General features: G+C 36.1%; 1 protein-coding gene across 1 annotated transcript; it reads left to right on the plus strand.

Moving 5' to 3' along the window:
• Positions 1 to 2,859: 2,859 nt before the first annotated feature.
• Positions 2,860 to 3,879, plus strand: LOC103211831 (olfactory receptor 4S2-like). Its single transcript, XM_007957813.2, has one exon. It carries the CDS (start codon positions 2,875 to 2,877, stop codon positions 3,877 to 3,879), a length of 1,005 nt encoding a protein of 334 aa, XP_007956004.1. The 5' UTR covers positions 2,860 to 2,874.
• Positions 3,880 to 14,700: the final 10,821 nt, after the last annotated feature.

The raw sequence follows: 14,700 nt of genomic DNA on the forward strand, positions 1-14,700 counted from the left end.
ACCATAGAATCATCCAATTTTGGGCTTGAATTTTTCTTCAATTCTTCCCTCTTAAAAAATGCCAAGTGTTTACTTCATTTCATTCTAATTCCTGGTTCTTGCACATTTCTTCATGATATTTTACTTTGGTTTATCAAAACATCCTTGGAAATCTTCCATTTTGGTCTTTCATTTCTTCATTTCTTCTACTTGCTTTAACTACTCTATGTTCAAGAGCGAGTTTCAGAGTCTCTATTGACAACAATTTTGTTCTTTTTTGTTTTCCTATTTTTTTGTGATCTTTTGCTTTCTTCATGTATGATGTTCTTAATGTCACCCACAACTCATTCTGTCTTCTGTGTCAAATATTTTCTTTAGAAGGTCTCTAAATTCAGGTAGGATATTGAGTTCATCTTTTGGATGTCATGGGATTGTTTAATTTACTTCAGCTTCATCTTCAACTTGCATATGAACAATTAGTGGTCTGTTCCACAGTCAGCTACCATCCTTGTTCTGACTGATGATATTTAGCTTCTTCATCTCCTTCCTTCCAGCAAAGTCCTTGTGTATAGTTGCCATTTATGTTGTTGTAAAAAAGTTATTTTCAATGAGTAAGTTGTTGGTTTTGAAAAATTCTATCATGTAGTCTCCAGTGTCGTTTCTGTCACCAAGGCCATATTTTCCAACTAATCATGTTTCTTCTTTTTTCCACCCCTTGCATTCCCATCACCTCTAATTTTCAATACATCTAGATTGAATATTTGGTCATTTTCATAGTATAGAAGTTGTAAAAAGAAAAAAAAAATAAATTTCTTCATATTTGGCATTATAGGTTAGTTCATAAATTTGAATATTATTAGGATTATTATTAACTAGTCTTCCTGGTAGGTATATGAATATTATCTATCACTAATAGTATGGTACTTCAGGAGAAATCTTGAATTCTTTTTTTTTTTTTTTTAGTGATGAATGTAAAACCATTCCTCTACAATTTGCCCTTGACTGCGTAGTAGATCACATGATTGATTCAAAATGGAGAATACCATTCCATTTCAGATCAATAGTGCCTAGGACATCAAAATTTATGCATTCTATTTCATTTTTGACATCTTCTAATTTTCTTACACTCATACTTTGTGCATTCCACATTCTGATTAATAATGAATGTTTTCAGCTATTTCTATTCATATTGAGTCACATCCCATCAACGAATGAAAGTCCCAATGGTTTTACTCCAGGCACATCCTTAAGACAGCTTCCACTTTGCGTAGACAGCTCTTCTCCAGGAATATTTTGAATGCCATTTAACATGAAGTGCTCATTCCAAACACTCTATCAGAAAATGATTCACTGTATTCAGAAAATTTTCCAGTACCATATCAGTAGTGTTTCACTGCTATTCACAAGGTTTTCAATGGTCAGTTTTAGAACTTGATGAGCCCCTCCTTTTTCCTAGTCTATCTTAGTCAGGAATTTCTGCTTAAACCTGTCCATTGTTGGTGACCATGGTATTTGAAATGCCAGTGACATAGCTTCCAGCCTTACAGCAATATGTCAGTCACCCCAGAGTGACATACTGATAAATGGGTTTGAGATCGTGTACAAGAGCATAACCACATGCACATAAAAATCCAAGTCTCATAAGTAGGAGGACTTGCTGAGGTCACCCAGTATTTATGACTTGAGCTTATTGATGACTATGATCTACAGACATGGCCCTATTAAGAAGAGAATTTGTATGCTTAGATCATGACTTCTCTGTCAAACAATGGGTGAACTTCTCCAGACACACAAATGTTACCATGTCCCCAGACACAGACCAGTTATGACAGGGTTCATTACAACTTATGGTGACTCTTTGTGTGTCAGAGTATAACTGTGCTTCATAGGACTTTTTTTGTTCTGTTTTGTATTGATTTGATTTTTTTGTTAATGTTTATTTGACTCATAGCAATCCCTCCTTGTGTTTCAAAGGCTATATCTCTATGGAAGTAGATTGTCCATTCTTCCTTTTGAGGAGTGGCTTGTGGGTTTGAACCACTAGCCTTCTGGTTAGCAGTCAAATGCCTTAGGCACTATACCACCGGAGCTCGCAATGTTGTGAACATACACATCAAAATATACATTAATTCAACAGTTTCCATATGTACATTGCAATGATATTGATTGCAATCTATGAGTTGTGTGACCATTCTCACTCTCCTTTATTGAGCTGTTCTTCCCAAATTAACACAAACTCACCATCCTTTAAGTTTTCTATCTAATCCTATCTAATCTTCCTTATCTATGTAATTTTCAAATTGTTGTCAATTTGACACCATAGTTTTTAAAGGAACATTATACTCAAGTCAGATATTTTTATCAGTTAATTGTTTTCAACAGCTGATTGATTGAAAGTAGATTGCCAGGCATTTCTTTCAAGGTGCTTCTGAATGGACTTGAATCCCCAACATTTTGGTTAGCAGCCGACCATGTTAACCATTGGCACAGCCCATGAGCTCCAAACACAGAAGTTGTTTCGGAGTCAGGTTTAGGGCTTACATAAAACACGAACTAAGCAAATATTTTAAATCAAATGAATATATCTTTTTTTAAAAAAATAGCAAAAAGATGGAACTGTTGGCTTGATGGACTATTTGTGGGATTTACTTGATGTCTCTAGACTTTGTTTCATCTTTTGAAATAAATGAATTGACTGTTGTGTGAAGGAAAATGGTCACAATATAAACACTTTGGTTTCTCTGAATGCATGCCAAAGAGTACCAAGTTCCTACTTTCCATTTTCAAATACTGTAATTATACCTTTGTTCTACAATGGAAATAATGCTGTTGGTCCTTTTCATTATTTTCAGACATTTCAATTGTCTCAGGAACTTGGCCTCCAGAAATAATTCCATGGGAACAATAAACAATGTAACTATGTTCATTTTCTTGGGCCTTTCTCAGAACCCAGAGGTGGAAGACATTTGTTCTGTGGTGTTTTCTTTCTTATACACAGCTACTCTTCTGGGAAACCTTCTTATCATGATGACAGTGCATATGGGCAACCTTTTCAAGTCTCCTATGTATTTCTTTCTCAACTATTTGTCTTTTGTGGACCTGTGTTACTCCTCAGTTATAGCTCCCAAAATGATTGTTGACCTATTAGCCAAGAGTAAAACGATATGTTATGTGGGGTGCATTTTGCAACTCTCTGAGTTACATTTCTTTGGATCCAGTGAGGTACTCCTCCTTGTTGTAATGGCCTATGATCGGTATGTGGCCATCTGTAAACCTCTCCACTATATGACCATCATGGACCGGGACAGATGCAATCAAATCATGCTGGGGATCTGGGTAGGCGCGTCCTTACACAGTACTATCCTGCTGTGTTTTGTGCTTCAGCTCCCCTTTTGTGGACCCAATGTGATTGATCACTACTTTTGTGATGTTCACCCTATACTGAAACTGGCCTGCACAGACACACATATTGCTGGTGTTGCTGAGACAGCCAACAGCAGGACCATTGCCCTGGGAGGTTTTGTGATATTGTTAATCTCCTACAGTGTCATCCTTCAGTCTCTGAGAAAGCAGTCAGCAGAAGGCAGGCGCAAAGCTCTCTCCACTTGTGGCTCCCACATTGTGGTAGTCATCATTTTTTTTGGCCCCTGTACTTTCATGTACATGCGCCCTGATACGACCTTTGCTGAGGATAAAATGGTGGCTGTGTTTTATACCAATGTCACCCCCATGCTAAATCCCCTGATTTATACACTGAGAAATGCAGAAGTAAAAAATGCTATGAAGAAACTGTGGTGTAGAAAGGTTTTATGGAAGGCTAATGACAAATATTTTGAAGGAATGATACTTTTAACCAGAATGATCTATATTTGTCCAGTCTTGGTTAATGCAACTGTATGATGAAGACAGTAATTCTAATGATGCAGGGTTTTTGGGAGAAACAAATGTTATCTCCTTCTAATCCTTCTTTAATTTCTTTAAAAATTGAAAGTATCTTTACTGTTTAGCACTCCGTATGAATTATTATATGAAAAATAGTTCAAAATAACTAGCAAGGATCTAAGCTAAAGTACGTTATTATAAGTCCTCCTAAAACACAGATGCTTGTGAAGACAAAACAGAAAGTTTGGAATGAAGGGGGAACAACAAAAAGATAAAGAACATGCTTAAAACACAAAAGGCACATTCTCATTCTCTGGTCTTGAGAAAAATAAAAGAAGCAAAAAACATCTTTTCTTTCCTATCAAACTTATTGTCTTTGCCCAAATACTAAGGGTATTAGGCAAGTTGACCACTTTTTATTTATGGTAACCCGTGAGTATGCTGCTGTTAACTGACTAAGCCATACCTATGTTCTCCTGCTTCAGTCCCACTTCGTGTGAAATGAGCACCAGAAACAGGTGAAGGAGCTGGATGGAAACAGAGTCACTTGTGATGAACAGGTGACTGTGATTCAGTCAACAGGACCCCTAACGTTTCTGTTACTTTCCTCTTTCCTCCATGTTCGACCAAGCAGCTCTACTGAAAAGAGTGAGTCACTTGCACTCCTTCCTTGGCTTAACTAACCAGATTGCCATCTGTAAATGCCACAGAGACTCATTCTGCCAAAAAAACACTTTCCTCAAATGAACTGATAACTTTTCTAAGTAATACCATCCTTCCTCAATTTGGGATGTAAACTGGACTTTTATATTTTTTCCTGTTACAGGTGAATATATCACTGATTATCTCCTGGTATTTTCCACAATTATGAACAGTCATTTATTTTATAACCAAACAAAAACCAAGCTCACTGCCGTTGAGTCAGATCTGATTCATAGCAATCCCTCCTTGGGTTTCCGAGGCAGTATCACTACAGAAGCAGATTGCCCAACCTTCCTTTCCAGTAGTGGCTGGTGGGTTTGAACCATCAGACTTCGGGTTAGCAGTCAAATGCCTTAGGCACTACACCACCAGAGCTCCTAAGGCCTGTATAGAGAGTGACTAAAAAATGCTTGCTGATTTTGGTGCAATCACAGATGTAAAGAGAAGAAAGATCCAAAAGCAGCAAGTCATATGAGCTACATGTCTGAGTTGGATAATCAAGAAACTCTTTCCCTGGAACCATGTGTGGTCGTTAAGTTTATGTGTCAACTTGGCTGGGCCTGGATGAGTGGCTGGGCAGCTAGATGTAATTAGTAATTCCTCACAATGAGACTGGTAATCAACTCAATGGTGGAATCTACCAGAGGAGCTGGGTGGCCACATTGGGGATGTGGTCTGCTTCCAGTATATAAGGAGACATTTTGAGAACGGTCTCTGCAGCTTTTTGGCATGCTTGGACTTTGCATGTACCCAAGTCTTCCTTCAGCAGCCTGACTTGCTTTGCTGATCTTGGGATTTGATTTGATGTAGTGACCTGCAATGTGGCTTGATAATCTTGGCACTGTGCCTTTTTACTTGTCAACCTTGGCTCTTTCAGCCTCAGCAGTCAGCAGCAGCCTGGGTATAAAGAAGCCTCTAGCTCCAGTGGGCCAGGTACAAGAGGCAGAGCTGAAACCCAGTGTTGAAGAGCTTTCAACCAGCCCCTAGAGCTGGCACTTTGAACTCAAACTTCTAGCCTTCTAAACTGTAAGAGAATAAATCCCTGTTTGTTTAAGATCACTCATTTCTGATATTTCCTATTAGAGTGGCATGAAATAACCAAAACACCACCTAAATACATGGTTATTGTCCCAGGTTGCCATACATTCCCTGTGTCTCCATAGGCCTCTGCTTTGTCAATTTCAAAATGAGGAACAGAAGAGCGTTTTTCAAGCTTGACTGATCATTGAAATGCCTTGAGAGATTTTGAAACTGATAATGGATCTATTGTAAAAGAATTTGATTCATTAGGCCTGGGTTAAGCAATATATAAAAATCAATATAATTAACAAGCTCCTCTGGTAATTTTTACATAGCCAGGAAACTTGAATTTGGAAGTACTTTTACTCAATGACGTCTGATGCTATTTGTCTAAAGAGATTTAGGAGTTGATGAATCCTATTTTTCCATATATTACCCCACTTGTTTTGATAACCACCACTAAGGGAGCTAAAATGTCACCAATTTAGAAAATTGTGGAAGACATAAATGTAATTCATTTGATAATTTTCCTCACAATACACTGTCCTTTATTTCTTTCCAATAATTATTTGGGGATTAAAAAATCATAGTATTAATATTGCATATGGAAAGTTCCTAAGAAGGTACAAGTTGCCAAGTTTATATGTCTTAAAGGGGTGCAGGGGAACATGAAATAGTATTGAAGTCCCCAAGAGTGGCTACATAAACTCACCCGTGTTCACAAAATTTTCAGAGTCAGTTTCTACCAAAAGAGCTCAAAGAGTATCCTTTTGGTTCCTTGAAAGGAAGTGAACAAGAACTAGGAGAACTCAGAGTTTTCTCACTTTTCTTGGGGAAAGGCAGGCCAGCAATTTATGTTTTCTAATCACTTTCTCGGGGAGCTCTGGTAGCATAGTGTCTAAGGTACTTGACTGCTAACCAGAAGGTTGGTGGTTCAAACCACCAGCCACTCCTCGGAAGGAAGGTTGGGCAATCTACTTCCGTACTGATACTGCCTCAGAAACCCAGGGAAGGGTCGCTATGGGTCAGGTCTGATTTGATAGCACATAGCAACAACAAGAACAATCACTTTCTAACTGCTGTCAAAAGATAGAAGATATGATTTTGATTGAAGCTTTCACTGATAAAAATAAGTAGCTGTTCCTCATTTACAAAATGAATAAAAGGATTTATTTCATTATGAAAATATGTCTCTCTATGTCTTTTAACCACTGATTACAGTTCTTTCTTCTGGAACAGCAAATATATATATTTATATATATATATATATGTACTTTTAACACAGTCCCATGCAATAGTCATGTGAATATTTAATTGTACCTTTGATGTTCCTCCTTGGGTTGTCTTTTTTCTCATTTAACATAGTCAGGAAATTAAAATATTTCTCACATTTAAGGGTCTCCAGAATTTCACAATTTTTGTACTACCTCGAGTGAGGATGTTTCATTTCAATGTTTTCAGTTCTTGTATGGTGATCTATTTTGAAAACTCTCCAAGCAACAAACAATAAGATACAATCTTCTCTTTTATGAACTAAAAGAATGATAGCTACATGGGGAAATACCTGAAACCAATCTGAAGCCTGGACTTCAGCCCAGCCAAGATCAGATGAGTGGCCCCTGACCATAGACCTGTGAGTAATAATTAAATGATTCTTTTGTAAGCCATGAACTTTAGAATAGCTTGCTTCACAGTTTAGTGAGCTGATTGCCCATGAATAATACGGTCACATGGTGAAAGTGGGGAATTTCACACATAATCCTAAATTTTAAAAATCTCCCAAATATTCTGTGAAAGATGTTTTGCAAGGATCTCACTGTGGCTTAAGCACTTTAGCATCCTTTGCTAAACTGAAAGTTTATCTGTTTGAAAATTCCCAGCAGTGTCATGGAAGAAAACGCCCGATGAGTCGTTTCTGTAAAGATTTCTCTCACCTCACGAAAACCCAATGGGTAAGTTCCGTTGTGTAACACACAAAGGAAAATGTTATAAAAACTAAACTCTATATTTTGATTCAGATTAGCCAGCATGTTTGTAAAGATTTAGAGCACACTGAAAGACACCCATTACATTGCATGGGTTCACATAAAATTCTTTCCAAAAAACACACATTCAATGAACACTGCGATGCTGGGCATGATTTTGGGGAGTTCATAGAGTTTATCCAACTCAACACCACCTGGTGTAATTTCTTGCAAATTTTCCAGAAGTGTCACTGTCACAATGGCCAAAGTTTAATAGCAGTGGTATTGCATATCAGTGCAATTTATTTTTAATAAAATGTTAATGTTCTTTGAACTCTGCATCACCCACCCTAAATGGGAAAATATATTCTTATCCTGGAATATAAAATTTTACTAAAATATATTAAGATATTTAAGTAAATAGATACATCATGTTTATGATTAAGAAAAGTCAATACAGTAAAGAAGCAAGTCTTCTTAATTGATTCGTTAAATAATTTAAAATAAAAACTCTGGTACACATTTTTTTAAAAGCAATATAGAAAGCTGACCCCAAAGTTCATAAGTAACCCATAGCCAGAATAATTTATTTTAAACAATAGTAAAAAGGACAGACATACATATTCAAATATTGAAATATTTTATAAATTTATGACAAGCAAAGAAGTGTTAAAATAGTCAAATACATTGAAAAACTCATAGATAGTCAATAAACAAAACAGTAATTATATCCAGTTTATTCTATTTGACTTGAAATTTCATATCAATGTGAAATACTGACATAGTGAATTCCCAGAACACATGCCAAAGGATATGCATTACAGCTTTCTTAACAATTTAGATGACTGGAAATGATCTAAGTAATAATGGTGGATGTGGATGAGGTGACATGTGTGCTTACGATAGAATATTAAGCTGAAGATCAAATATTGGACCTATCTGGCACATCTAGCATGAGTAAATCAAGAAGATATTTTGTTCAGCATAAAAATTAATAAAAGCACAAAGATTGTCTCAAAGACTATAATTATCTTTACCACAAAGTTATTATTTACTTTAGCATAAAGTTATTAATTATCTTTAGCACAAAGATAAAGATAGTTGTAAAAGATTTCATATTACTTGGTTCCACAATCAACACCAATGGAAGCAGCAGTCAAGACATTGGAGGAAGTATGGCACTGGGCATATCTGCTGCAAAAGACCTCTTTAAAGTGCTGTAGAGCAAAGATATCTCTTTGAAGACCAAGGTGTGCCTAACCCAAGACAGGGTGCTTTCAAACACTTCATATGCATGTGAAAGCTGGACAATGAATAAGGAAGACCAAAGAAGAATTGATGCTTTTGAGTTATGGTTTTGGCTAAGAATACTGAAAGTATCATGGACTGCTAGAAGAACTAACAAATCTGTTCTGGAAGAAGTGAAGCTGGAATGCTTCTTGGAAGCGAGAATGGCCAGAATTTGCCTCACCTACTTTGGTCATATTATCAGAAGGGGTCAGCTCAAAATGCAGTATCTTATAAAAGGATTGCTTTTCTCCTTGCAAATTAACTATTACTTATCTGTACTTTCAACACACCTAGTTAAGCAATGGAGCAAAATAAGAATGTAAGGGAGTTCATACTGTTAGGATTACCAGAGGATCCTATGAGGAAGAAATGGTTCTCAAAATTATCTTAAGTTTCTACACTGGGACTGTGGTGGGGATTTCCTTGTTTTCATAACCATGAAGTCCAGCTGGACTCTTGGAAGTCCTGTGTAATTCTTTCTACTTTAGTTGTCCTTTCCTACTACTTGCTACAAATTCCACTGCCCATAGTCTAATTTTGGATGTTCTCTTGGCAAAGAAAGTCATATCATACAAAGAGTACATGATGCAAACATGTGCACTGCATGTATTTGGCTGCCTAGAGTCTTTGTCCTCATCCTCATGGCTATTGATTGCTGTGTGGACATCCGTAAGCCCTTGTGTTACGCAAACATTATGAGACAACTGGTCTGCATCATTCTGATTATTCTGCCTGGATGGGATATAACAACATGCTCATCCTTCAAAGATGTGAGGATATATACTTCCCTCCCTGCCTTTGAATGGCACGTTGGTGTCCTAGTGGTTAAAGCCTTTAGCTGCTAGCCAAAAAATTGGCAGGAGAAAGATGAGACATTTTGCTTCCTAAAGATTTACAGCCTACATATTCTGTAGCTCAGATTGCCTTTCTGTGGACTCAATTTGATTGATCATTAGTGCTGTGATCTGCACCCTTTATTAATATCTGCCCATATGATGCCCACTAGAGAGGCCTTTTGATTGACTTGTTTTTTGCTTCTGATGATCTCATGATTTATCATATTTCCCTCACCAGGAAAGCACTGTGCAGAAGGGAAGATAGAAGCCTTTTCCACCTGCACCACTCACATAATGACAGTCATCTTATTCTTTGGTCTGTGTATATTCAGATATGCACATCCACGAACCACTTCCCCCATGGACAATGTAGTGTCAGTATTTTATACCATCAGGACATCTTTCTCAATCCACTCATCTACACACTGAAGAATGCAGAAATGGAAGAGGCTATAAGAAAATCATAGAGTATCAAAATTACTTCAAAAAGTGAACAATGGCATGAGAGTGTGATGATTTATTCAGTAATGACACTGACTTTATACAAACATCAAATATGATTGTGTGAGATTATAGTATAGCATTAATTCACACATACAATGAAGGGTTAATATTTTTTCTGGTGTGCAAGCATGATGAATGTCTTGCATCTTATTTTCTGTCAGAGCTAGATACACTACCAAAATAATTCAGATAATTGTAGGCTAAGTTGACAAAGCCTGACTTAATCCTTTCCTGAGAACTCATTTCTTGTATGGTTGACCATTCATTATACATGCTAATTCTGAATCTGTTCTTTTTGATTTGATAAGAAAGATATTAGTATAATCACACCCATGAAAACTTGTTAGGATATATAAACAAAGTATAATTAATTCTCTGTGGTTTTTAATTCTATCCATAATACATTCTGAATTAGGTATATAACTTCCATTTTGACACCTCCAGGTCAAATGATCATATATGAAGGTCACCCATTCTATTTTATCACTAGTTTGTCTTTGAAGATGTCTATGTTTTTTAATTAGAACTTTCTTCTGATGTACTGATATTCAAAACTAAATTATTCCTCATGGCTTCTTTTGGACATTTAGATCACAGAAAGAACTTTTGAATGCAGAATCACCAACTTGAAAATAAAAAAAAATAAAAAAAAGAATTCACAGCTGTTGAGTCAGACCCAATTCATAGTGACCCCTCCTTGGGTTTCTGAGTTGGTATCACTATGGAAGTAGATTGCCCAATCTTCCTTCCAAGGAGTGGCTGGTTGGTTTGAACCGCCAGCCTTCTGATCAGCAGTCAAATATTTTAGGCAGGCCACCAGAGCTTCTATAATTGGTATAAGAGTTTTAAAATACAAATTCTATGTGACAATCTCAGAAAATGCCTTCAAAGATTTTCCAATAACATTAAAAAAAGAAAAGCAAAAAATGAAATAAAAGAAAGAGCAACAAGCACAACTATGGAGAAAATAGTTTGTCCATTGCATGGGCTTCCAGGACAGTTATGGTTTCCTGGAATTTACCTTATTCCTCAGTGTCTTGTCTAAACCAGGAGTTCTCATCATTTACATGCTTTAGTCACACTTTCCAGCACTTCCTTTGTGCAATGCCCTTCAGGAACCAGCTGAATCCAGAGAATCTTCTTCATTTGATTGGTTACCATTTGTATCTGTTTGAATAGAATCCCTCTCTTTTCTAACCAGGCTTTCTACACACTTGTGGAACCCAATCCTGGAATGTTCTGGTTTGAAAGAAAAAATTTCTTTGTTATAAACATTACACTACATTTCTTACTTACTTTCAACAGTAACCTGAACTAGAATGTTCTCAAAACTGCTCAACACAAAAGTCAATTTTAGAAAAACAAAATATTGCATACTGATTCAACTTTGTCAGCATATTTGTAAATGGTTATGGCAGAAATTAAAAAAAAAGAAAGAAAAACATTATGATTTATGAATTCACATTAAATTGTTTCAGAAAAATACACATTAAACACATACACAGAGAAGTTGCATATAGTTTTAGGGAGTTTATAGTCTCCATCCAAATTAATACCTTCTGGTCTGTTTTTGCAAAATCTCTGGAAATATTACTGTAACAATGGCAAAAGTCTAATTGCAGTGGTCCTGAGCATCAATGCAATTAAAGTATTTTAATAAAAATTTAAATTATCATTGAACTGTGAGTCACCCATCTTAAACTTGAAAATAGAATCCTATCCTTCAATATAGAATTGTTTAAAAAGATATGAAAAGACTCAAGTAAGTAATAAGGTATCCTGATTATGATTAGGAAAATCAATATAGTAAAGAGCTAGTCTCAAAATAATTGACATATTCAATAATTTAAAATGAAAATTCTGGCATAATTTTTTAAAAATGTAATGTGAAAATCTGATTCCAAAATTCATAAATATCAAATATCCAGAATAATTAGACTAATTTAAAAATAAATAAATAAACAGGATAGACATACCTATTCAAATATTTAAATATAAAATTACAACAACATAAGAAGTGTTGGGGTAGACAAATGGAAAGCAGAGAAAAAAAATAATAACATGTATGGAGTAAATATTTCAGAACTTTCATTTACTGATGAGATATGACTCAGTGAGAAGAAATGGATGCAAACATGATTAGAAATTGGAATGTGAGATGTATAAAGAACAAATGGAGGAAAATTGGATGTTGTCAAAAATGAAACCGAATACTTGCAGCTAGATATCTTAGGCATTAGTGAACTGAAAAGGACCAGCATTGGTCATCTAAAATCAAAAACAGTCATTTTGACTCTCATTGCAGGAATGAAAAATAAAGAGGTTAAGCATCACATTCCTTGTCAAAAAAACATTTCAAGATCTATCCTGAACTTCAATGTTGTCAGTGACAGCAGAATATCCATAGACCAAAAGGGAAGGCCAATTTCAGCTGGGCATGGACTAATGGATACTTCCACCACTCACCTGTCAGCTTGTCATAATGTGGTGGCTTGCATGTTGTTGTGAGGTTGGAGACCATGCCACCAGTATTTCAAATACCAGCAGGGTCACCCATGGAGACATAAATGTGTTTAAACATTTCATATTACTTGGTCCACTATCAACATTCATGGACGCAGCAATCAAGAAATCAGATGCCATACTGCAACTGGTCAAATCTGCTGCAAAAGACCTTTTTAAAGTGTTGAAGAGCAAAAATGTCATTTTGAGCACTAAGGTGCAGCTAACCCACACCATGTTATTTTCAGTCACCTCATATGCATGTGAAAGCTGGACAATGAATAAGGAAGACTTAAAGACAGTTGATGCTTTTGAAATTTGGTGTTGGTGAAGAATCCTGTAAATAACATAAACTGCCAGAAGGATGAATAAATCTGTCCAGGAATAAGTGTAGCCAAAATGCTCATTGGAAACAAGAATTGCTAGACTTTGCCTCATCGACTTTGTTCATATTGTTAGAAGGGACCATTTGCTGGAGAAGGATATCACGCTTGCTAAAGTGGAGGGTCAGCAAAAAAGGGGAAGACTCTCAATAAGATGGATTGAGATGGTGGTTGTAACGATGGACTCAAGAATAGCAAGGATTGTGAGGCTGGCGCACAAGCGGGCAGTGTTTTGTTCTGTGGTCATAATGTCTCCATGAGTCAGAGCCTACATGACAGCATCTAATAGCAACAACAACAACCACACTTTACAGTACTGTTTGTGTGCTGTCAATTCAACTATGATTCATGGCAACCTTTTCTACAACAGAATGAAACTTTGTCCAGTCCTGTCTTCATGACCATTGGGATGTTTGCATCCATTGTTGTGCCTATTGTCTCAATCCTACTCCTTGAGAGTGCCCTTCAGTTTTGTTAGTCTCCTATTTTACCAAACTTGGGGGCCTTTTGTCTTTATTAACTTACTGTCATTTTTCATGTGTACTTGGAATTTTCCATGAAATTATTATTCTCATATTGTAATACTCCCTCATTCATATTCCTGCCCTTTGTGTATAGAATCTGGACATTAATATTCAATCATTTACACATACTTAGGTAGCATTTTCCAAATTATATTTTCAAACATCTCCTAGGTTGTAAAGTACATTTTGCAATGTGGAAACATGAGAAGGTAGACTGACTTTTCTAACTAATCAAGTAATTAAGTAACTACCTAACTGTGGTAAACAGACTAATGTGCCCCTCTCCACAAAAGTCAATGTCTTGATCCCCAAAACCTGTGAATATGTTTTTATATGACAAGGAGGGGGTTAAAGTTACAGAAGGAATTAAGATTGGTAATCAGCTCATATTCAAATAAAGATATTAAGCTCGTAATCAAGTGAGACCTACATAATCACTAGGTTTCTTCAAAGTGGAAGAAGGAGGAAGAAGAGGAGGCCAGATTTTGATAATTCTTTACTTCTGGTTTGTTGACGAATAAAAGAGGCCATGATGTAAGGAATGTGGCTTACCTCTCAAAGCTGTGAAAATCAAGGAAAATAGGGCTTTAACTTTAGCAATGGGAGATAAAAAAAAAAATAAAAAAAAAAAAAACGTTTCTTTAAGAAGTGAAATAACATCTGGAAATTAAGGCTTATTGACAGGCTCACTGTAAAGCTGAGAGCTGCAGCTGGAAGAAGCTTTGGGGAAAGGTGTTCCCAGAGGTCATTAACATTTTGCATTATTCTCTTGAATTAAGCCTTATAAGAAGTAGAGAAAAGTGCATTTGTTATGAGAGAGCCTGTGAAATAGCAGATTTCAGTGAATGAGAGACAGAACCAGGACCAATGAAAACAGACTTCTATCAGTCATCAAGTTTTGGGAGTCAGAGATTTCTGGCACTAATTATTCATAAGACAATTCCTAAAGTGACCTTCTTTATTTCAGTCAGCTGATCTCAAGTTTTCTCAAGAAGACATAGGGGAAGAAAGAAAACACAAGCCTTGGAAAATATCAGTGAGTTTTTTTTTTTTATAAAACCAACTTATCTATATAGAAGTTTTGAGAAAAATGACAATTCAAATTTTTATGTAG

The sequence above is a fragment of the Orycteropus afer genome, unplaced genomic scaffold (assembly GCF_000298275.1).
Source record: "Orycteropus afer afer isolate SDZICR_OR568_19922 unplaced genomic scaffold, OryAfe1.0 scaffold00799, whole genome shotgun sequence".
Classification (NCBI taxonomy): Eukaryota; Metazoa; Chordata; class Mammalia; order Tubulidentata; family Orycteropodidae; genus Orycteropus; species Orycteropus afer.